This window comes from Mus caroli, chromosome 13 (genome assembly GCF_900094665.2).
Source record: "Mus caroli chromosome 13, CAROLI_EIJ_v1.1, whole genome shotgun sequence".
NCBI classification, from domain to species: Eukaryota; Metazoa; Chordata; class Mammalia; order Rodentia; family Muridae; genus Mus; species Mus caroli.
In genome coordinates this window covers 75,951,701-75,977,021 of record NC_034582.1, presented here as the reverse complement: position 1 = coordinate 75,977,021, position 25,321 = coordinate 75,951,701, and the positions used below count along the sequence as shown (strand labels likewise).

Below are 25,321 nucleotides of genomic sequence, written 5' to 3'. Positions count from 1 at the left end.
CTTCTACATGATAACTGCCAGTTGTGCCAGCACCATTTATTGAAAATGCTGTCTTTTTTCCACTGGATGGTTTTAGCTCCCTTGTCAAAGATCAAGTGGCCATAGGTATGTGGGGTCATTTCTGGGTCTTCAATTATATTTCATCTATCTACTTGTCTGTTGCTGTACCAGTACTGTGAAGTTTCTATCACAATTAAATGTTAGATTCAAATTGCATTACATGTTCTTTCTTGTTTTATTTTGAAAATGACTAATAAGCATTTATTTTAAAAATTAAGGTTAAGACAAACCAGTTCCTTGTAAGATGATGGTTGAGCTTGGGCACATGGTCTTTGCTCGTGTGTTGTGTGGGAAATCCTGTCTCACTTTTGTTTTTAACTGCCCACTTTCATTGGAGCCCTGGAAAAGGCACACACAGATAGATACAGACTGCAGTTCCTAACACTGGCAAGTTTGGTTTTACCTCTTGGCCCCTGACAGTTAAGTTTGGTTGTCTTCTTGACATTCTTTACCAGAGGGAACCTCAACAAGGGAAATGTCTCCATTGGATTTGCTGTCAGAATCTCTGTGGGGCATTTTCTCAATTGTTAATTGCTAAGGCAGGGTTTAGCATTCCATCAGCAGTGACCTTTCTAGATGGTTAAGCCTGGGCTGTATAAGAAAAGTAACTGATTCTATGCCTGGAAGCAAATCAGTAAGCAGGGTTCTGCCGTCATCTGCTGTAATTCCTGTCTCCAGGTTCCTGCCTTGGTTTCCTATCTTGGCTTTTCTTAGTGATGGATTATAAACTGTAAGCTAAAATAAACTCTTTTCTTCCTATGAAAGTTTTAGCCAGTGTTGTATCATAGCAACACAAAACAAACTAGGACAGCCAAGATAGATGCAGCTGGGACATGGGCATGCCTAGTGTCTCCAGACTGTTCTTCACTTGCGTCTGTGCCTGCTAGGGTGCATCCCTCACACTGATTTGAGTTCAGGGTGCTGATTCACGTCTATCACAATCTCTGTCATGCTGTTGTTTCAAATACAGGCTTGCATTGGTTCCCCTGCTGTCAGATTTGTGGTTCCCCATGCTCCCCATTTACCTGTCATTCTGATGTTGCTATGCTGAGTGTCCTGAGTTTAGATAGTTTAGGATGTAGTAGTCTTTGCATTTGGTCTCTTGACTCTGGAAACCGAAGGTCTGGAGCCTGACTACATAGTGTGCATGGATGGACCCACCTCTCAGCTCATGACTGTCCTGGTGCTGCAGCTACTCTTTGTGCTTGGTTTTGATGGTTGATGCCACTTATGACCAGCATGTGTCCAACATTATGAAACTGGAAATATGCAAAGACCAGATTAGAAATCAAGGCTGGCTCTGGGTCTCACTACTGCCTCCTGTTTAGGAGATCTCAAAGGGCCAACACCCTAGGAGCCCTCAGTGTTCCAGGGAGAGGTTTCATGGTATCTGTGGTAGGCTGTCTTCTGAGCCCTGCCAACAACACTTCCATTGTTTTATAAAATCAAAATTCTGGGATGATGAAGAGATGGAGATAACAGCTCACAAGCTGATTGTGTGTGTGTGTGTGTGTATACATGGATGTCTTGTCATGAAAAATACTCGTGCCTTTCTGTGTGAACCTGGCCTGAGGATACATTGGGAGGCTACAGTGATAGGAAATTCTCTGCCAAAATAACGGTGTGTTCTTTGACACTGTGATGAAATTTGGACCTTGACTGTGATAACTCCTGATGATTCAAAAAAAAAAAAAAATAGCCTGCGAGTCTTTTAGTTTTGTTTCTTTTGTTTTTAAAAAGACTTATTTATTTTATGTATATGAATACACTGTAGTTGTCTTCAGACATACCAGAAGAGGGTATTAGGTCACATTGTAGATGATTGTGAGCCACCATGTGGTTGCTGGGAATTGAATGCAGGACCTTTGGAAGAACAGTCAGTGCTTTTAACCACTGAGCCATCTCACCAGCTCATTTCTTTTTCTATTCTATTCTCTTCTTTCCTTTCCTTTCCTTCTTTTCTTTTTTTTTTTTTTTTTGTTTTTTTTTTTTTTTTTTTTTTTGATAGGCTCTCTCTGTAGTTCTGGCTATTCTGGAACTTGCTCTGTACACCAGGCTGGCCTTGAACTTGGAAGTCTATTTTAAAAGAGGTGATTTTTCATATTTTCCACAAAAGATTTTTTAGTTTTTGTGTTTGTGCATGTGTGCATATGTGTGTGTGTGTGTGTGTGTGTGTGTGTGTGTAGACAAAGACTAGAAGTAGGTCCCTTGGAGCCAAGGTTTTAGACAATCATGAGCTGTGTGACATGGGTACTGGCTGGGAACTCAGCTTGAAGTCTCTGGTAAATTAGCTTACAGTTATCTTCACTGCTAACCATGTGTCCATGGCCTGACTTCACCTTTCAGTTCTTGCCGAAAGTAACCTTCTGTGATCTTTTTTATAAATATAATTTCTACTAAAATGTATTCCTTTGACCTCTGGGTTGAAGCCTCCAGGTTTACCATAGCTTTCTCTTCTTTACCTGCAGTAAGCACAATCAAGCTCTCTAGGAAGTACAGGTCTTTTTCTAAGTAGAACTGGAGTGTTTCCAACAACTAGATGCAGAAGAGACTCCCCAAGAATTTCAGGAAGAAGTCACTCTATGTATGTGCATTAAACCTTGGGGGGGGGGGAAACACAAGTTTTACTTCACTGGCACTGATTAGAACAGTGCTGAATTACCTCATTTCCAGAAAAATTCAAAATGTATGTGAAGTTATAGGATTACTGTTTATGAAGAGTTATAGGTGGAAAACATTAGATTCTTAAGGCTAGAAATTAGATTGTTTTGGAAGACAGAGTGGTGCCATCTAATGGTAGCTCATGAGATCTTAAGCACTAGGACCTTAATTTTCGGAAGAATAAAGCATCCACAGCTTTTCTTCCAGCCTAGTGGAGAAGCTGTTGAGAACTGTTGGCTGCTGCGGAGGAGAGCAGTTTTCTCTCTGATAGATCAGCTGTACTCTAGAGAACTGCCTCACACCCGAACAGCACAATTTGGACCTAGTGGTTTTAAAAAACCAAAAGGACGTTGTGGGTGTGTGCCGGACAGGAATTGATCCTGCAGAAGTTAGGGGAAGAATGGGGTGGATAGGATCAGATTTATCGTATGGCTGTATCAAATTATCAAAGAATTAATAAATCTATTTAAAAGTCACATATATCTTAGCTGGCTTTGACAGTTCCCATCACACAGTTAGATTTCTCACTGAGTAGACAAACCTGCATTTACCTCATTGCTTCTGATCTTGCCTCAAATACGTAGAATACTGGGATCTTTATCTTCCCCTTTGCAGAAGGGGGATAAAGAAAGCATAATTGAAGCCCATGAGCCTCTAGCCCCATGGAGCTCTAGAGTTGAGGCTTTGGAAGACGGTTCTTCCATGGTGGGCAGATGTGGCCCAGTTAGAAGCAGGGTAAATGGCTTTTTCTTTTGCATCTTGGGGATTCATGCCAATGGGCACATATGGTATGATTGCAGAATGTTAATCTTAAATACTGTGGAATAAAGTTAGAATCCAGAAGCACAGATCCAGGATTTAAAAGAAATGTATTTGAACCATGAAGTCACTTATTTTTAGTACAAAGAATTACTACTTCAGTCTAGACCAGTCATTCAGTCATTCAGGTGGTGGTGGGAAGATCAAAGAGTTATCTGTGTTCCAAGGTAATTTGCTGGTCATGGCTTCTTTTGGGAAAAAAAAAATCTTAAAGTCCAGTGAGCAGAAGTTTACAAACCTGACTCATGTGTAATGAAGTCATGTTGAGGGCTCTGTTAATCTTATTTCAAGAGTACAAGGGAGGCAATTTGAAGCTTTCTGGGGTTAAACTGGTTATGTGATACTACCCCTTAATATCCATGATATACTGTGCAGCTGTTACTTCAGACAAAACTTATTTGTGCCTTTACCTTAGAGAAAATGTCGTTTCCACAAAGTGTCTTTAAGCCTGAGATCTTTTTATCAGTAGTGAGCAAGTCTTAATTAAACAGAGTGCGTTTCTTTAAACGTTGGCTGTACCTGTGCCTCTCAGCATGCTGAAAGTATCTGCCATGATGCTTTCCTTTGGAAACTGCAAGGTTACATTCAATAGTGGTACTACAAAAAGAAAAAATAAACTTTTTTTTAAAAATAAAAAACTTGTCAAATACAAACAACTGAGATTAAGAATTCTTAAATGCTGAATAATTGATCAGCTGAATGATGGAACTTCTCTTGTTCCACAGGAGTAATTCTATAGTTTTACAAGGCCCCTTAGTAAAGGTAAGAGAACTGAAGTAATTCTAAACTTGAAAACCTTGCTCCATTGGGATCATATTTTCAGTACTAATTACCTAGTGATCACTCTGTGGGAAGATGCTCTCTAAGTCACTGATGACAGAGGCTGAAGCTGAAAGCACCACACACCCCTTTGAATGCACTGCTAATGTTTAGCTTTTTTTCAGGACTTACCTATTACTCGTAAATTTAGTACAGTTGCTGTATTTGGAAACTGGAAAAGGCAGAGCTGGCTTTCACCATATGAAAAACAATTTTCTTTCATTCTCAGTGCTAAGGATCAAACTCAGGACCTTGGGCATGCAAGGCAAGCACTCTAACACTGCACCGTATCCTCAGCTCCTTTTACAAATAGAAATTGATTATTATAAAATTAATTGAATTTTTAACATAGGTCTATAGTTTTCAAAACCTACTGTAATAAGAGTTCTTAAACGATTCAACCTCACTTATAGCCCACTGACCAAAGGTAGATGGCTAATAGGACAAGGGGGGCATGGACTGGTTTAGAAGTAGTTCTTTGTGGTGATTCCAATCTTCATTGTCGGCAGTCCAGTACACTACCAAAACACCAAACACTAACCAGCAGCAGCGGCTTGATCCAGAAGAAACCATGAGGCTCTGCCAATCTGAATTCGAAGAAGCAGCAAGAAGCAACCAGAGCACCACCAGAAGCTCTTTGGTGCGTTTCTCCCTATGAAGTCATGACACGGGAAGATCAGAGAAGAAAGTGAGGCAATCTAAGCCAGAGCATCATCAGTGAAGACCAGTGATAGTGAGGCCCAATGAAGACCAGCAAGGTGAACCAATGCCAGAGCATTGACCATTGTCTGTTGGGTTATACTTACACTCTTTTCAAACATCACCTGTCCTCTTAAGCATCTTCTCCAGCAAAACATTATATGACCTTTCACCAGAAGCTTCCAGAAACACACCTCCAGCAGAACATCTCTCATGTGTTTGCTTCAGCAAAATATCCTCTCCTAAGACAGCTTCCAGGGACATATCACATGACACAACTGAGTCTTCAACGAAACCAGAAATTCGCACTTCATCTTATGTTTAATTGTACCCTGTTGTTTTGAGTCTTTCTTTTTTATATTTAGTTTTACTCCATTTCTTTTTTAAAAGATAATAAGAGTTAATTTCTTCTGGAACCATTCAAAGCAACCATTGGCCCAGGAATATGGATTTAAGTTACCTCAAATTCCATTTTCCAACATTTAAGTAGTTTCATGAGGTTTTTGTAGTTTGATAGAACAAAGAAAGTCAAAAATGTATGCAAATGTAAAATATTAGTGGGTATATCACAGAGGTATAGTGGAATGAGGAATGCTTTTCTATAGGTCTCAGATGCTATTTGAAATTTACATTTTTTTAAACCCATTTTCTCATTCTACTTTACCCTTACAGACTTATTGATCTTTAACTAGGGAACTATTCCCATTATCTTATAATATAATATACTGCTTACATTTCCTAAGGTGCTCATTAATGAGAAGCTTTGTGAAGAAAGATACCAGCCTAGATAACATTTAACAGCAACAGTATGTATGACATTTAGAGTTATGTGCTAAGAAACTTAATTGAGAAATAACGTTGGACACATATCACTATCTGGAAGCCATTGTTGCTGGTGGGCTGTGAGTTCCAAGTGGAGCTTCACATCTGCTGCTGCTACTGCTGAGCAGGACAGAGACATACTCCCTCCTGTTCCCCTCCCTGACCTCTCCAACATAGAGGGAAACAGAGCAGACGAGCCAGGCCTTGCTGAGGGTAGACATAACAAACTCTGAGAACATAGGCAAAATCACCATCTTTGGGTGGACCTGAATATAGAATCACATGGAAAGCAATCCTCTTGAACCTTCACCATAGCCCAGAGAGCACCATGTCCAACAAGATAAGAAGATGAAACAACCTGAGGAATTCTTGAAGCTCCATTCCTCATGGCCATTCATTCCTATCATCCTGTGTAGACTAGGCAGGAACACAGTGAGGCTCAGCACTGTGTCTGCTGCTAGAGTGGAGGAAAGCCTGTATTCTTAAATCAATCTCCCTCCCTTCTTTCTCTCCTCCCTCTCTCCCTCTCTCCTTCAGGTCCTCTCTCTGTGTGAGTGTGTGTGTATGAAGGGGTGTTGTATTTTGTCAATTTTTTTTCAGCATCTAAGGAGATGACCATATCATTTTTTTTTCTTTGAGTTTGTTTATACAGTGAATTACGTTAGTAGATTTTCATATATTGAACCAACCTTGTATCGCTGGGATGAAGCCTACTTGATCATGGTGAATGATGATTTTGATGTGTTCTTGGATTCAGTTTGCAAAAATTTTTTGAGTATTTTTGCATCAATATTCATAAGTGAAGTTGGTCTGAAGTTTTCTTTTTTGTTGTGTCTTTGTGTGGTTTAGGTATCAGAGTATCTTGTCTTTTCTTTGGTGTACTTGTGTTGGAATTTTCCTTCTTGAATCCTCTGTAGAAATGGATTGGGCAAAAGATACTGTTTGAATTTGTTTTTGTCCTGGAATATTTTGGTTTTTCCATCTATGTTGATTGTGAGTTTTGCTGGGTATAGTAGCCTGGGCTGGCATTTGTGTTCTCTTAGAGTCTGCATGACCTCTAACCAGGCTCTTCTGGCTTTTAGTGTTTCTGTTGAAAAGTCTGCTGTTGTTCTGATAGGTCTGCCTTTATACATTAATTGTCCCTTTTCCCTTGCAGCTTTTAATATTCTTTCTTTGTTTTGTGCATTAGTATTTTGATTATTATGTGATGAGAGGATTTTCTTTTCTGGTCCCATTTATTTGGTGTTCTATAGGTTTCTTATACCTTTATGTCCATCTCTTTCTTTGGGTTGGGGAAATTTTCTTCTATGATTTTGTTGAAGATGTTTTCAGGTCTTTTGAACTGGGAATCTTTGTTCTTCCTGTTATTCTTAGTTTTGGTCTTTTTCATTGTGACCTGGATTTCCTGGATGTTGTGGATAGCCCTAGGGCTAATTATATTTGATGTTAATTCCATTCTCCTGTGAGTGGCTGCAAACAAGGAATGAGTCAGCACTCAGGTCATTTCCTGTAAACCTGCTTCCCACCTTAATTTGTAAAATAAAGGAGAGCTGATGATTGGGCAGATAAAGGGAAGGTGGAGTGGAAGGTGGAAGGAGGAGAAAATGGAAGAGGGAGAAGACACAGAAAAGGAAGAAGAAGAAGAAAAGCAGAGCAGAAACACATGGCCTGGAGAAACCGAAAGTTCTAAGGGGTCTCATAGATGTGGAAGATGGTAGTGTAGCGGTAGATCTGCCCAGTCTAGGTGCACAGCATGTAATCATATTAACTGAGTTGTGTTTTCATTGCTGGGCCATATTTGGAATGGAGAGACTTACCACAACATGTTTTGGGTTAGGAGTTTTTAATGTTTTGAATTTTCTTTGTCAGCTGTGTCAGTCTCTTCTAAAGTATCTTCTAAACCTGAGATTCTCTCTTCTATCTCTTGTATTCTGTTGGTGATAATTACATCTGTAATTCCTGACCTCTTTTCTAGGTTTTCCATTTCCAGGGTTGCCTTCTTTTGTGCTTTCTTTATGGTTTCTACTTCCACTTTTAGGTCTTGTACTGCTTTGTTGAATTCCTTCACCTGTTTGATTGTGGTGTTTCCCAGTATTTCTTTAAGGGATTTATTTGTTTCCTCTTTAAGGGCTCCTACCTCTTTACCTGTATTTTCCTGTATTTTTTTCAGTGAGTTATTTATGTTTTCCTTGAAGGACTCTAATATCTTCATGAGATAGGATTTTAGGTTAGCTTCCTGATTTTCAGGTGTGTTGGTGTATTCAGGATTTGCTGTGGTGGGAGAACTGGGTTCTGATGATACCCACACATATTGGCTTCTGTTGTTTATGGTCATGTGCTTGCCTCTCACCATCTGGTCATCCCTGGTTTTTGCTGATCTGGGTGTTTCTGTCTGGAGCCTGCCTCTTTTGTCCCTGGATTGCTTCAGGTCTCCTGGTAGGCCTGCGACCCTGGCTGTAGCAGACCTTCTGTGGGGCCTTCTGATTGTGGGGTCTTCAGAGGGGCATAGAAGCTGCTGATCTGTTGCCCTGGCTGCAGCAGATCTTCTAGGAGGCCTTCAGACTGATAGGTCTTCAGAGGAGCAGTCAAACTGTTGTCTTGTGTGAAGCTGTTCTCCAGGGAGGCCTATGGGCTGTGGTTTCTATTTCCCTGTGTGCAGCAGAACTCCAGGGAGGCTTTCAGTCTGTTGTGTCAGTTGTCCTGCATGTCTTGAGGCCCCTGGGAGGTCTTCAGACTTTGATGTCAGTTGCCTAGTTGCCTTGTGTGCAGAGGAACTCCTGGGATGCCTTCAAGCTGTGGTATCTTTAGGAGAACAGACAATCTGTTTGCCCTGGGTGCAGTGGATCTCCTGGAATGTTTTAGGCTGTGGTGTCTTCAGGAGAGCAGACTATCTGGTAGTTTGCCCCAGCCGAAGTCACCGGCAGGAAGGGGAGTGGAATTCAGGGGGCAGGGGTTTTGGGGAGTGATGGGTCCTGAGATCTCTGGCCTCCCAGAGGCAGCTGTGGCTCTTTGGAAGGGTTCTTACCAGTTGCCCTGTGTGCAGTAGATCTCTTGGGATGCCTCAGGCTGTGGTGTCATCAGGGAATCGGACTAGTTCATCTTGATTACTAAGGTATTGCTTCCTCCCAACCCTGCTTCTGGCTTTAGCTGAACTGGCTTCATGTCCTTGTGAGGGACCTTTGCCCCAAAATCACAACCCAATACTTGCCACAGATCACTTACATTCCAGGGCTTGAGTAAAAGTTCTCAAACCGTCCCTTTTGTTTTGGTTCTCCATGCCTGGCTCATGTCCCTATTCCTGTAGGTATCTTGGAATCTAGGCTCATGCTTAAATATCTTTGGATCCTCAGTGATTAGCAGAGGGCTTATACAATCTAGAATAGGGTCTCAAAATACAAATGCTCTAGCAAGTTGTCGAATATGTCTCTTAAAGCATTCAGTTTATATTTTATAAGCTACCTAAATATATTTCAAATTTTACTTTTTTTTCTTGCAGAATTAGGTGCCTTGCGTAGAATGAATATGATGTTGAGAATTTAAGAAGCTATGCTTTTGAACCTCTATGTTATTAAAACAAACCAAACTTTGTAGTACCATTAGGGAAATTAACAAGAATATGTGTTAATTCTCCAGTCTCTGAACATTGCAAGAGTTCTGTTGAGAGACCAGAAATCTATTGGCAGCACACAAGAGTTATGTTCCCTCTGACTCATACCAAGCAAGAGTGGAATATAGCAGTGGAGAGGATTTGGATGCTCCAGGACTGTACTGTTTGGAGGGAAAGGAGCGTGTCAGCTGTGTCAACTGTACAGAAGGAAAGAAGTGTGTCAGCTGTGTTAACTGTATGGAGGGAAAGGAGTGTGTCAGTGAGTCTAAAATTAGCCTCTTACAATTGTGATAGTATAAATTCCATGTTTTGTGGTTTTTGCACATATGTTGCTGAAAATTCATTTTATTTTTTTGTCTCAGAAATTATTTTTTAAACTTCATAAATTGCTTCTTTCATGTATTTGTTAGCCATTTCTTTATAATATCTCCGATATTATATTTTTAATTTATTTAATTTTCCCCCAACATAATAACCCAATTGATGATTTGGGAATTTCATACAATAAACTAAAGGACCTGTAAAAATTTTATCAAATCTAAGGAAAAGGGGAACTGAAGTATTAGTAATATTTAGAATAAGGTCATTGAATAATGTTTGTTTTGAGTTTAATCAAAAAGGGAATTTTCAAACATTCAGTTTTTAGGATGATAGCAGAGAATGGCCTTACTTACTCTAAAACACAGCATCATGCTTCAGTGTACTTATGCCTGCTTGTAAAGGAAGCTTCATTTTCATGGCTTTGCTTCATCTCTTATCAACTCAAGGCTATCTATGAGTACATCTATTCATCCTTGCCCCAACAACCTTTTTTACAGTGTGAAAGATGGAAGCGTCCAGTATGCGGTTACCAATGATGTCACACAGTTTGAGGCCATCCCAGTCATGCCTGCTTTTCCTTTTCCATAATCTCAAAATTCATTGATGTGGGACAATTTAAAATTAATTTCCTGAGATAAACATGAGATCTGGGCATTCTACTTGCCTGGGAGGTGGTGAGAACCCAGAATTTGAGTTCACTGGTCTCTACATGAAAGGATGCCATTAAATATTTAAGGTACTGGTGGAACTGCAGTGTCACAAATATCCTGAATGCTCATTAGAGTAATAGGAGGAAAACCTTCAGAAGGTCATGGCAGTTTGGGTTTTTTTATATGACTTTCAAGTATTTCTTCTTCATGGTATATTTTTCCTTTGATGAGTATGAAGTGTTATTCCTTATCTTTTTTTTTTTTTTGATGACTTTTGGTTGAAAGTCAATTTTATGCATTATTAGAATGGCTACTCCAGCTTGTTTCTTGGGACCATTTGCTTGGAAAATTGTTTTCCAGTCTTTTACTCTGAGGTAGTGTCTGTCTTTTTCCCTGAGGTGGGTTTCCTGTAAGCAGCAAAATGTTGGGTCCTCTTTATGTAGCCAGTCTGTTAGGCTATGTCTTTTTATTGAGTCCATTGATGTTAAGAGATATTAAGGAATAGTTATTGTTGCTTCCTGTTATTTTTCATGTTATTTTTATGTTTGTATGTTTCTTTTGGGTTTGTTGAAAGAAGACTACTTTCTTGCTTTTTCTAGGATGTAGTTTTTCCTCCTTGTGTTGGCATTTTCCATATATTATCTTTTGTAGGGCTGTATTTGTGGAAAGATACTGTGTAAATTTGGTTTTGTCATGGAATATCTTGGTTTCTCCACCTATGGCGATTCAGAGTTTTGCTGGGTATAGTAGCCCGGGCTGGCATTTGTGTTCTCTTGGGGTATGTATGAGATCTGCCCAAGATCTTCTAGCTTTTATAGTCTCTGGTGTGAAGTCTGGGGTAATTCTGATAGGTCTGCCTTTATATGTTACTTGACGTTTTTCCCCTACTGCTTTTAATATTCTTTCTTTGTTCTGTGCATTTGGTGTTTTGATTATTATGTGATGGGAGAAATTTCTTTTCTGGCCCAATCTATTTGGAATTCTGTAGGCTTCTTGTATGTTCATTGGCATCTTTTTCTTTAGGTTAGGGAAGTTTTCTTCTATAATTTTGTTGAAGATATTTACTGGCACTTTAAGTTGGGAATCTTCACTCTCTTCTATACTTATTATCCTTAGGTTTGGTCTTCTCATTGTGTCCTGGATTTCCGTAATGTTTTGTTAGAAGCTTTTTGCTTTTTGCATTTTCTCTGACTGTTGTGTCAATGTTTTCTATGGTATCTTCTCCACCTGTGATTCTCTTTTCTATCTCATGTATTCTGTTGCTGATGCTTGCATCTGTAACTCCTGATCTCTTTCCTAGGTTTTCTACCTCCATGGTTGTCTCCCTTTGTGATTTCTTTATTGTTTCTATTTCCATTTTTAGATCTTGGATGGTTTTGTTCAATTCCATCACCTGTTTGGTTGTGTTTTCCTGCAATTCTTTAAGTGAGTTTTGTGTTTTCTCTTTAAGGTCTTCTACCTGTTTACCTGTGTTCTCCTGTATTTTAAGGGAGTTATTTATGTCCTTAAATTTCTCTATCATCATCATGAGATGTGATTTTAAATCAGAGTCATGCTTTTCTCGCATGTTGGGGTATCCAGGGTTGGCTGTGATGGGAACTGGGTTCTGATGATGCCAAGTAGCCTTGGTTTCTTGTTTCTTGCCCTTGCCTTTTGCCATCTGGTTATCTGTGGTATTAGCTGGTTTTGCTGTCCCTGACTGTGGCTTTTCCCTCCTACAAGCTTCTATGTCTGTACTCCTGGGAGATCAGTTCTCTCTCTGGGAGAAATTTGGGCATGAAGAGCTGTGGTATAGGGTCAGTTCTGGGCTACAGACAGAAACCAGATGGATCCTGTCCCCAGCTGTTCCTTGGTTCCTGTGTCCTGATGGCTCTGGGCAGGTCCCTCTTGGACCAGGAATTTGAACAGAAGTGGTGGCCTTACCTGTGCTCGAAGATGTGTCAGTGTTCCTGGGAGACCAGCTCTCTCTTGGTGGTATTTGTGTAGGTAGCTCTGTGGCACAAGATCAGCTCCGAGTGCAGAAGGAAACTGGAAGGTTCCTGTCCCTGACTGCTCCTTGGTTCCTGTGTTCTGAAGATTCTGGGAGGGTCCCTCTGAGCGGCAGTGGTGGTTTTACCTGCGCCCACAGGCTTGTCTGCACTCCTCGGAGGCTAGCTTTCTCCTGGCGCTATTTAGGTAAGGAGCCCTGTGGCAGAGGATCAACTTGGGGCCAGCAACTTTCAAATATTTGAATGGTTGGAAATATTGTTCAGTCTTTCATTGTAAAGGGAACCTGTAACTTTTAGGAATGAATAAAAGAGGTTAGGAGTTCAGTCCTACCTGTCCAGCTACATAGCTGAGTGACAGTGTGCCTTGCCTGTGCTAACCTGTTTGTGCCTTACTTAACATGAGGTCGGTGGTTCTTGAACTTCCATAGAGGTGTTATGGGAACTGCGTGCATTCATATGTATACAGTAGTCAGATAACGTTGTGTAAAGAAATATTTGCTATTGCAATACTATTAGGTCATTACATTTTTTTCCCCTTTAAGATGCATGGAATTTATTTATTTATTTATTTATTTATTTATTTATTTATTTATATTTTCATTTATTTATTTATTTATTGCAATATCTAAGTACACTGTAGCTGTCTTCAGACGCACCAGAAGAGGGCGTCAGATCGCATTATGGGTGGTTATGAGCAACCACTTAGGACCTTCAGAAGAGCAGTCAGTGCTCTTAACCGCTGAGCCATCTCTCCAGCCATGATGCATGAAATCTTAAACTACAGTACCAGAATAGGTAGAAAAACAAAGGAGAAAGCATGTGGTAAGTTCCTGTCTGTGGCCTTGAAAAATTCAGGAGTTAACTTAAAGCTACAGATGTCGTCTTTGACATGGCCCCAGGAAGGTCTGATCCTCACCGTTTTGAGAAGTGTGTTTATAAGTGTACCCTGTGAACTTTGCAGTTGAGTTAAAGGAAATGAGTATTAAAAGTTGTGGGTGCCTGGGACTCAGCCTTGATCTCCTGGGTCAGAATTTCTGAGTGAGAATTGACTTTATAAGGAGTGTAGGGGTTGACACAAAGCTCACATAACTTGGGTCAGGTTTGAGAACTGCTCTGCAGGGTGTGTGGTGCCATTCTTATGCTGTCTTCTTACGTTCACCCTTTCCCACCATGGCATCCAGATGACCATTTGAGTTCTGCAACTCAGATTCTATGATAGCTCATATTCAAGGACTGAGGCTTGTTTCTCATAACGTCACATCAGATCAAAGTCACTCTCTCCTTTCTCCTCCTCACCCTCCCAGTCCTTGGTATTTTTATTACCTCCCTGTCATTCCTTTCCCACAGTTTGTCAGAATTAGTGCGCGGAATCTTTCTGGCTTTTGAATCCAATCCACAAAAGATCTTCTCTACTTCACTGTGTTTAGAAACAGATGGGGGGAAAACAGCCAGGACCCTGGCATTTCTGACCCCTGGTCTGTGCTTGTTCCCTGCACTCCATTTGAACTGTGTCTCTATTTGTGTGATCTTACAATTAAGAGGCATGTGAGACATCATCAAACTGTGTGAAACTGTTGGTCAGAATTCACTGTATGGTGTATATTCCAATTAAACTTTAAAATATGTCAAGGACCCATACATTTCGTACTCCTTATGTACAAAGTCACGTGTAGTCATGTAGAAATACCACATGTGTAAAGTTTCATTGCTTTTTGGCTAAGGAGAGATTAAAGCAGTTTGACTCCTGGAGTAAGTAATGTGCCTCTGCTTTGGTCACCATCCTATAGATGCACAAATGCGTTATGTCCATGTGGCTGGTCACATAGATCCACTGGAATCTTAATGATCCGTGCGATAAATTGCTCTCATTTTTAGAGGTACATCTACATTACAAAACAACAGTGCATCTGAGGGGCCATAGCAGGGCTGGGCTTTTCAAAACTCTTGAGTCTCATGCAGCTAAAAGTGGGAACAGCATTTCTGCTCCGTACACACACAGACTGTAGGATGAAGAAAGAAATAGGAGTTATGGGAAACGAACATGCTTGGCTGAATTTACTTATTCTAAAGCCATGTTGACATTTTTCTAAAAAGTGTTAGTTCAGCTATTAAAAAAAAAAAAGAAGAAAGAAATTTAAGCCTTGGAAATTTACCACTTTAGAAGGATTGGCCATTTCAAATAATTGTTTTTTTTTTTTTTTAAAGTCAAGTTGTTTTTATGTTAAAAAACAACTATTTTCCATATTTTAATAAAATAATTTGTACTAATGTGATAGCATGTAAAGTTTTGATACATGTATTCATTATATAATGTTTAAGTCAGACCACAGATTTACCTTTCTTTATACTTAAGCACTCAAAATTCTAGCTTTTTAAAGTAATACTTTTATTATCTGAGAATTTTATAGTATGTGTTGAATTACCTTCACCCCTCAGATCCCCCCACTTTCTCTCGCCTCTCATTCCTATCCAGCAAATTCCTGGTTGGTTTCTTCCTTATGTTTCCCCACTGTGTGTTACCCCTACTGCTCCAGGATTGGAGTTTGCCCTGGAGTGTGTGGTTGACCTACCAGGGGTCACATCATTAAAGAAAAGAGACTGTCCCCCCTCTTAGCAACTATCAAACATCATTAGCTCCTCCACTAACTGGGATTTCATGCTAGCCTTGATGCCTCCATGCTGGGATTTGGTCAGGCTGGAGCTGGAGCAGGTATCCTGAATGTCTTCGTAATCATGGAGAGGTCATCTGTACAGCTGGCCTGTTGGATCTGGACAAATGCCATCTACTCGAAGCTATGGACAAATGCTGTATACTCGAAGCTACCCATCACTTCTGACTGCTGCCCCCTAAACAACCCCTCCTTCCCCTCTTTTCCAGGGAGCTCCATGGGGGTGGGAATATGATATAAAGGTGCCATGTGGGACTGAGAACTCCAGTCTCTAAATGTTGACCAGTTGTCATGTGTGGCACAAGGAAGCTTTCTCTGATGGAGGTCAAGGTCTGTGATTATAGCAATAAGTTATTTGGGATCATAAAATTGTTTTTCCCCTACTCTGGCACATCGAGTCACTGCAAGACTAGGTGCATCCTCTCCCACTGAGGCCAGACAAGGTGGCCTAGTTAGGGGAACAGAGTGCGCTGGCATGCAACAGATTCAGGGAAAACCTTCGCTTCAGTTGCTAGAGGATTTGCATGAAGACCAATGTGTGGGGCAAGGCTAGGTCCCGAGGAGAAAAGGAGGGGGAGTGGGAGGAGGAGCTGTGAGAGGAGAGTACTGAGAGGAGGGGGCTGATGTTGGAATGCAATGTGAATAAATAAATTAATGGAAAAAACGAATTTCATAAATTTATAATTATTATCTTGATGAAGAGGATAAATGCAAAAATGTAATTTTAAAAGAAAAAACATAACAAATTATGATTTTGTAACTATCATCACACATTCAAGTTGGATGTCTTAATATCTGATGTCTTTGTATCTGTCTTAATTGCTTATTTTCTTATTCTTTGTAATATTGAGAACAAAACTAAGGAGAATAGATCAGCTAGCTTTATGACTTTGTTTTTTTTTTTTTTTCTTTCTTTCTGTAGGGATGATCTCTTCATTTTTATTAGTATACCTGTCAACCTTGTTCATCTCTTTTGTATTTGGAGAAGCAGAAATAAGATTCACTGGACAGACAGAGTTCTTCGTTAATGAGACAAGTACCACAGTTATTCGTCTTGTCATTGAGAGGATAGGAGAGCCAGCAAATGTTACTGCCATTGTGTCGGTAAGACATGACCACAGCCATGTTTTTAATCAGATGCATGTGACCCTTCTTAGTCTCAACTGAAACACTTTTAACTGTTTGGGGATCGGAGTCTGAATTTCATTGTGATAAATGATCTGGAGAACACGCTGTTGTATCTAAATCTGTTAGCGATTCAGAGAATGTTCCGGTGTCACCATGGATATCTGACAGGTGCATTTTCAAGACAAAGGCTAATTATCTTAAATTAAATCATTTATATGTTTGCTTTCAAACAAAACTATTTTACTTTGGGTAATCTGAATCATAGGATCATTTTTTAGACATTCATTGTAAGGTGACTTAGGTAAAAATGTGCAATATTTAAAGGACACAACAGGAAAAAACAGTCCACGCTAAGTTCAGTTAGAGAGTCTCTGTTGGAGAAATGAAGTATACTAACTTCATTAAGATTTATGTAGATTATATACATTCTGTACTGTATAAAGTTTAAAGTTTGTATGGGATGCTTTAGCTTATATGTTTGTGTCTATTTTTGCCCAGAAAGCAATTGTCATATTGCCAATAAATATATTTCTATGTCTTAAAACTTTGGGACAAAAATACTGTGTATGTTTGTTGCTTGTTTATCCATGCACATGTGCATCTGTACATACAGATACACACATACACTTCTGTGTGCAGAGCCAGGTCAGTGTCAAGCAGCTTCCTCTCTGTCACTGTCATCTCTTACTGAGCCTGCCACTCATGGATGGACAAGAGTGACCCATTAGTTCTCACCAAGGACCTTTGTACCACCACACCCACAGCACTAAGTTACAGATGAGTGGTCTGCCACCTGTGGGAAAGACAGTTTATTAGCTAACCCAGCTTTTATCTTTTCCAAAGTGATTTTTTTAAAGAGCAATAGGTTAAATTATCTATAAAAATTTTGAAAACCCCCCAAAAAGAAAACCTAACTAAAAAATGAACCCAAAGTTATAATTTTGCATATTTTAGTTTCTGTTCAATTTGACATATATGCATACGTTTTGTGAGTTTGTTTCCAGTTGTAGTGTATGTTGCATTTGACATGGTATTTGATGGTGTTCACTGGTCCTTTCAGGTTGTTGTATTTTGCTTTCCTTGGGAAATCATTGTATTCCAAACACTCCTCCATTGCTTTTCATTGACATTTCTTCCATGTTTTGCTGTCTATAGTGAATGTCATTCTGAAGAACTGTTTATAGATATGATTATTTCTTTGTATTTTGGGTTCTGAGAATGGATTAATGTATTTTTATGCCTGTTTAATGCATCTTTTCTGAACGACTGCCACTTTCCATAGAAAGTTATCTGAGCAGGTCTCCCATGTTCCTCTCAACACTCTCCCACTCATCTTGATTTCTCAACCATTTAAAACTTACTTTAGTATAAATTAGAACTAGACAATGACTAAACTTCCCCCAAATATGTTCTTATTTCTCATTTGTGCTAAGTAAATTTCCCCAGTGGCTAAATTATTAATTTTGAGCTTCAGCAGAGGAAATGTCAGTTGTACAATGAACTGTTCTTTTATAATCTGTCTGCTACAAGATTATCAGTCTGCTGAGGGCCTTACTATTAACATTGCATCCAGAGATTAAGATCTTAGGAAGGGTGATAATCATTAATACTTTGGAATGCTAAAACATTGGGTCTATTTCAGTTGCTGTGGATAGGGGAAGTACAATTGTAGGCTGAAGGTTTTGGATAGAGATGTTATGTTTCTAAAGTCACTGGGAAACTGATGGCACCTCCTCAGTTTTACAGGCCATGTTGCACCTCGTCTTTATAAGACTTTAGCCATACTTTGTTCTGCTAGGCTGTAGTCTACACCAAGTTGGGTAAGAGACAAAGGAAAAACATTCGAATTACTTTTCAATGAAATTCTTAGTGGTTTTTTTTTGTATGCAATTAACTTTGATTCTATTATATAAAGAGATGTTTTGTATGTAATGATTTATTCTTGTGATTTTCCCTGTTTTAAAACTATTTATTACATTTATGTATGTATGTATGCATCTATGTATGTATGTGTGTCTATGGACACACAGGTAGAGGTCTGAGAACAAGTTACAGAAGCTGGTCCTTTCTTCCTTCATGTGAGTCTGAAATGGACCTCTGGTCATCAGCCTTGACTGCAAGGACTTTTACCCCATCTTGCTGGTTCTGTGATATTTCTTCAAAAGATGAGTCTTAACAGTTGCCAAACATTGGTCTCTGGGAATCCTATTGTCAATGACAGTGCCACTTGATCTGCACCCTTTCTTCTGGTTGCTCCAGTGAGGGTTGCTTTGCCTGCTTAGCTCTTTGTTAAATGCGGATGTTCTGTTTCACCCTTGGTAGCTGAGCGGAGAAGACACTGGTGACTTTTTTGATACATACACCGCAGCGTTTATCCCTGCCAGAGGAACAAACAGGACAGTGTACATAGCAGTGTGTGATGATGATCTTCCGGAGCCTGATGAAACCTTCACATTTCACTTGACATTACAGGTAAGTTCTTCATTCCCTTCCATGTTGAGTTCTTAAAACGCCCTTTAACACTTGAAAATCTAGTTAGTTAGTGATAAGGCAAGGGACACGTCTCGTGGTTTCTGTAGATCTCTTTGACAGATGTACAGTAGTGTGGTTGAGGGTCTCTTTATGGACTGGTGCTCCTGGCTAGTAGATACATCACTGCAGAAAATCTTTCAGTCCCCCAGAAGCTGTCAACTGCCTGTAGGTTCTTAGGATTTATCTATATTAATACTTGAAGACTGAAATTCTGTTGAAAGATTATTTTTCTTCTAATATTTAATGTATTAATTTGTTTGTTTTCACTTTAGAAACCCTCAGCAAATGTGAAACTTGGATGGCCAAGGGCTGCTTCTGTGACAATCCTATCAAATGACAATGCGTTTGGAATCATTTCCTTTAGTATGGTATGGTTACAGTGGAGACTGTAATGGTTGCAAGATACTGTTCCTTTCAATTTTCTCTTGCCCTATTTTCCTGGTGTTGGCTAGTGCTATTCTGTTGTGATTTTAAATAAGACCGGACATGGACTCTATAGCTACTCTATATTCTGTGTATTTACACTTGTATACTGAAGGGGTTCTGACCCTTTGTGACCATTGACCAATTTGTTAATTGCCTGGCCTCTTGTGGGGATGTGTTCTTGGGCTCCTCCATATTAAATTTTTTTTTGTTTTTGATTTTTCGAGACAGGGTTTCTCTGTGTAGCCCTGGCTGTCCTGGAACTCACTTTGTAGACCAGGCTGGCCTCAAACTCAGAAATCCGCTTGCCTCTGCCTCCCGTGTGCTGGGATTAAAGGCATCCACCACCACGCCTGGCTCATTTTTAATTTCAAATCACACTTAAGGAAGTCTAAACTATTTTCCAGAACCATCTGTCCATTGGGCGCTCCATTTGGAGTGACTGGGGGGAGGATCTGTCCATTGGGCACTCCATTTGGAGTGACTGGGGGGAGGCACCTGTCCATTGGGCACTCCATTTTGAGTGACTGGGGGGGCATCTGTCCATTGGGCACTCCATTTGGAGTGACTGGTGGGGGGCACATGGAAAGAAAGCCTCCAGTAAATATAAGATCAATCTGCAGGTGTGATAGCCCTTCCAATTCAACCCTCAGACATTCTTATTAATTCATATTTCATGGACGTTAAAGCTCGGACACATATCCTGAAATTCCATTCAGGCCATTTCCTCTCTTTCATCAGGTTCTTGTTCTTCTAGCCCATCCAATATTCAGAGGGTTTCATTTTCAAAAACAAACACACAAGACAAGTCTTTCCTGGAGAGAAAATGTTTCCAGCCTCTTGAGCAAAAATTAAAGGTTGTTTTCAACACAACTGGATTTGGATACCAAGTAGGAGGCTATAATAATCTTTCTGATAGTCTTTTTTAATTCCATTGCTAATCAATATTTAAACACCTGATACCACAGTCTCTAGCTTTTTATCCATTTTCCATTTTTGAACACTCCTGCACTTGTGTGCATTATATGTCATAGCTCTGTAAAGTCATCTTTGAAACAAGGCAAGCTCTAGATAAATGTGGTCTTTATGCTTGAGTTACCATTATTAAGAGGATGTTTTCCTAATTTAAATTTAGTAGATATTTGATAATCTGACACTACTGTCATTAATAGATATTAATTTCATAAATTCAAATTGAATGAAGAGATTATTGCACATGTTCTTCTGTCTAACTTTCCCCATACCTTCATACCTACTTCCTCCTTACCACCAAATCTTATAATGATTTGTTTAAAAATTGGTTCTCTTTTCTTTGACCTCCTCTCTCCTATCTTTCTTCTCCTTTTTGTGCCATTGAGCATCTAGACTGTGGGGATGAGTCCTAGTCTTTGGGGTTGGTCCCAGTGTTACTAGGCCTTCTCTAACAGACTCCACATGAGTTCCATGTCACAGACTGTACTCAATAGCCTGCCTCCATCTCTAGCTTTTTAACAATTATATTGATAATGATCATGGCATTGGTGGTGTGGTAGAGCCAACAGTATTGAATATTCTGCATGTGTCAGGAGGAAGGAAGAACTCTTGATAATCTAGTCACAAACCTTTGAGATAGCTCTCCTAGCCCTATGAATAGATGGTTCTGACATTGCACCCCCAGAGATGTCCACTGCTGTATACATGTCTGCACTCAATGCTTCCCTTATCCTTATACCCTGTGTTTCAGCCACTACCCATGGTGGCATGTTTCAAAGCTGAAGTTCTCCCTGTTTCACCTTTTTTGGTTCTGAAAGTCATTAACAGCTGTATGTCTTATGTGACCTTCTGCCTGATGCCGAGGCAGGTGTGCATGACAAGTGGTCCTAGGGAGCCGGCTTGCCCCGGATGCTTAGCTTATTTTGTGACCTCCTGGGCTCTGTGAGCATTTTCATCTATCATCTTTTAGCTGAGTAGCCTTCAAGTTCAAGATTCCTCAGAGCAGATGCTGGTAGGGCTGGGAAAACCTGTTCATGCAGGCTTTGTTTTTCTTTACACTGCTTTTCTACATTCTCATTTCAAAAAATCATCTATAGTATATTGGTGCTAGGAATACACACTGTGAGAGTACAATCTGAGCTGATGTGCTGTGGCATTTAGAGTTTCTAGGGCGGTACTTTTACCATGTCCTCCCTCTCTCTGATTGATCAATGCCTGATTGCCTCTGCTCTTCTCAATAGCCCTCATCAATCTCAGTGATTGAGCCAAGGAGCAGAAATGCATCTGTACCTCTTACTCTCATCAGAGAAAAAGGGACCTATGGAATGGTCACCGTGACTTTTGATGTAAGTTTACTTTGAAATAACTTTAGATAATACCATGTTAAGAATTCATATCACATGACTGCAATTTAAAATAATATGAAAATCTTCTGGGACATAAATATCACGCTGACTTAAAATTACTTAAAGACAGAGTCCTGCTTTTTATAACCTTTTGGTTAGTAGAGAAATCCTTTCTTTGCTGCTTGTATGTATTGAGCTTACATGAAACTTAATGAATCATTTTAGATATAGGATAATAATAACAATAAAATAGATTAGTGGCATTAATTATATAAAATTTCTGGAATCTTTATGATAATCATTTTAAAAGGTATACAATTAACACAGATTACTGAGGTTAATAAAGCATTACTTGATATGCTATCTTCATCCATTTCCTCGGGACATGCCATAGATCGTCTGAACAGCAGTTACCTCTGTCATGGAGGCTCGTGGATATTGTACAGTGGTGTGTGAATAACCCACACTGTAGGGAGGCATATTTTATTGCTTCCCACAATGATATCTGATGAGGTTCACACTGAAACTTTCAATTTACTTTTCCATTCTGTAATGTCTTAAACATGACCTACAATTTTAGAGTGTTTGAAAGTTTTGATACATTCCTGTTTTAGTGATTAACTGTAACATAAGTGGATTCTATATTTAGATTAATATAACACAATTTTGCTGTGACAGAGGAGATATTTATTATAGTTATGGATGTCTAAACCAGATGATGCCTCTTTTACTGTATAAGAACACAAAGTAGCGCTGGGCAGTGCTGGCGCACGCCTTTAATCCCAGCCTTAGGGAGGCAGAGGCAGGCGGATTTCTGAGTTCGAGGCCAGCCTGGTCTACAGAGTTAGTTCCAGGACAACCAGGGCTATACAGAGAAACCCTGTCTCGAAAAGGACCCCCCCCCCAAAAAAAAAGAACACAAAGTAGGGATGTGGGGATACGGCTCAGTGTGGGAAAGAAGCACATGGCAGGCAGGCAAGCAGGAGCCTCTGCATTTGGCTCCTCATAACCCATGGAAGGAAGGCCAGCAGGGAAACCCCAGTGCTCCACAGTGGAGGTGGGAGATGCCCTGGAAGCAAACAGACTCTTTCAGACTCTGTCTGAAACAAGGTGGAAGGCAAGGACCTGCACTAAACACACATGTATACATGCACACAGGCAAGGACCTGCACTAAACACACATGTATACATGCACACATGCAGCACACAAACATACAAGGATTAAAAAAAAGCCAGAACATAAAATAGCATAAGACAATAGATACAAAAACCCACACAGCATTCAACTAAAAATGCAGGACTGTTGCAAGTTTTGTACAAGAAATCTTTTTTTTTTGTTTTTTTTCAAGACAGGGTTTCTCTGTGTAGCCCTGGCTGTCCTGGAACTCACTTTGTAGACCAGGCTGGCTTCAAACTCAGAAATCCACCTGCCTCTGCCTCCCGAGTGCTGGGATTAAAGGCGTGAGCCACCACGCCCGGCTTGTACAGGAAATCTTAAGGAGGAGTTTGCTTTCCAGTATTTATATGTAGGACTTAAGAGAGAAGGCATGTGCTGCTCGCTGAACACGTTAGTGAGTGAGATTACACATGCTCACCTCCCGCCTGCAAAACAGTTGCTCTCTTGCTCATTTTAAAGATAAGCAAAATGATACTCAGTTGTCAGACAGCTTTCCAAGGTCACATAGCCAGTGATGGAGCTAGAACCATTTCTGCAGTGGATTTGTCCCCAATATCTTTCTCAAGAAGATGGGTTTCTTCAGTCCCCCTCCCCAGGTTTAATATGACATTTAAAATTCCCAAATCTTAGAAAACACAACTTACTATAACTATAGTCCAGGTGTGTAGTGACATTATAGACCCTGACATTTATAAAGGGAAGGAGGCTCGTAGACAAGCTCATATGTTTTGTGTAAAGTATCTTTATATTTTAGAACTTTGCTAGCAACATCAGAGTAATGTTTTCTTTGGTATTTTTATTTTATTTTATTTTATTTTATCTTACTTTATTTTTTAGATATTTTGTTTAACTAGTGGCACTGTTTATTTCTTTGCAGGTATCAGGTGGCCCAAATCCCCCTGAGGAAGATTTGAATCCAGTTAGAGGAAATATCACCTTCCCACCTGGCAGAGCAACTGTGATTTACAACATGACAGTTCTTGATGATGAGGTCAAGCACTGCTAAGTACATAGAAGAGGCAGGATCAGTGATGGAGACTCGGAGAGAACTATTTTTGAATATTGAATTGTATTTGTCATTTGAAATTATTCAGGGGTGCAGAATTAATGTTATACCCATTTACACGTTAACCACGAGTAGCAAGTTATTATTTGGGGATGTAGGTTTGCAAATACCTGACTTATTTCATAATAAATTATGCTTACAGGGCTGGAGGTGTGGGAGTCACTTGCCTAACATGTTCAAACCTCTGGCTTCCATCCCCAGTGTCTTAAGTTCATTGTAATATAAAGATTGAAGAATTTTAAACATCTGCTTATTATTTTTACACTCATCATTTAATATTTGAACCGGGACATGAGTGATCACCTGGCAACCACGTTTTAATATAAGTTCAAGAAAAATTCTATTGCAATTGATACTTTTGTTTAGATTAAAATATTTATTTATCAGTGCACATGTGTTCATGAGCACATCAACTATACACATAGATACTGGGAATCAATCACAGGTTACCATCTTATGAGGCATCTATAACTGATAAGCTATCATGCTACCTACTTTGTTTAGATATTTTTAGTTTCATAGTCACAGAGAAGGCTTTATAGTTATATTTTATGTATAGTCCACTGCAAATTTACATATATGACAGAGCTCAATAGTAGTGCACAGAGATGTCTTTCATGAGCCAGTAAGAAAAGCTTGCAAAGTAGCCCAGTGCTGCTAAAGAAGAGAAAGCAGGAGAAACATGTAGCTTCCTACAAAAAGCCCGTAACCAAACACAAACAATACTTAAAGAAGGAAATTCCTTAGAAATGTTAGAAGGGCAGATTTCTCTGTAACAACCTGAGACATTTGATAGGCGTAGATGACCTTATTTTTCTAGGATGGGAGATCAACAAAGGCTTTCTCCTCAGAGCTCCCAGGACAATAGTAGGTTAAGAGGAATTGATTACTGATCTTGTAAATGGAAAAGACTGAATAGTATATTTTGGGATAAGTGCCTTTGATATATTTCTACTGATGGAGGCAAAATGATGTGGGTTTTTACTTCATAAATTCATAAAATGACAAAAAATGCATAAAAGTGGAATTAACAGTGAATGCAGTGCTTGAACAGCGAGGCATAGTGGAGATTAGCCCCAGGACTTGTGTAAGCTATAACAAACTATCCTCTTCAGTCACACTAGCATTTCTGGAGAAATGATGTCCCTGGACCATTCTCCTGAGAGGCATGGTGAACTCTTAAAAATCCTAGAACTGACTCCAGAGTCACACATTACAGGAATCTTCTACACTTCTCAGTTGAATCAAAGAAATCGTTCATCATTTTCTGGTACCTGTTACAGGATACAAGCAAAACATCATTAGAGATGCAAGAGCTATGCATATTCTGAAATTTAGCAACTATTTGATAGTTAGTATACTTTCCAGATTCTAGGGTATTGTTAGGCTTTGAATTCTCTTTAGGACCTTACCAATGATCTGAAGTTGACAAGGATTTATTCACACTTGGACTGTGTGTCCTTTACAGTTCTCCCAACACTGATCAAGACTCAAAGAAACAGATATGCATCACTAATTCTTCCCAGAGTTACTTTATTATTTTCTATCTGAACTGAAAATCA

The 25,321-nt window shown here is 39.6% G+C and overlaps 1 protein-coding gene across 1 annotated transcript in view; it reads left to right on the top strand.

Moving 5' to 3' along the window:
- Adgrv1 (adhesion G protein-coupled receptor V1) overlaps positions 1 to 25,321 on the top strand; it is a 497,830-nt gene that overhangs the window by 15,982 nt on the left and 456,527 nt on the right. Inside the window, exons 2-6 of the mRNA XM_021180004.1 lie at positions 16,038 to 16,219; positions 18,566 to 18,715; positions 19,048 to 19,143; positions 21,412 to 21,516; positions 23,571 to 23,684. Of these exons, the coding sequence (XP_021035663.1) occupies positions 16,038 to 16,219; positions 18,566 to 18,715; positions 19,048 to 19,143; positions 21,412 to 21,516; positions 23,571 to 23,684 (647 nt within the window). The remainder of the gene's footprint in view (positions 1 to 16,037; positions 16,220 to 18,565; positions 18,716 to 19,047; positions 19,144 to 21,411; positions 21,517 to 23,570; positions 23,685 to 25,321) is intronic.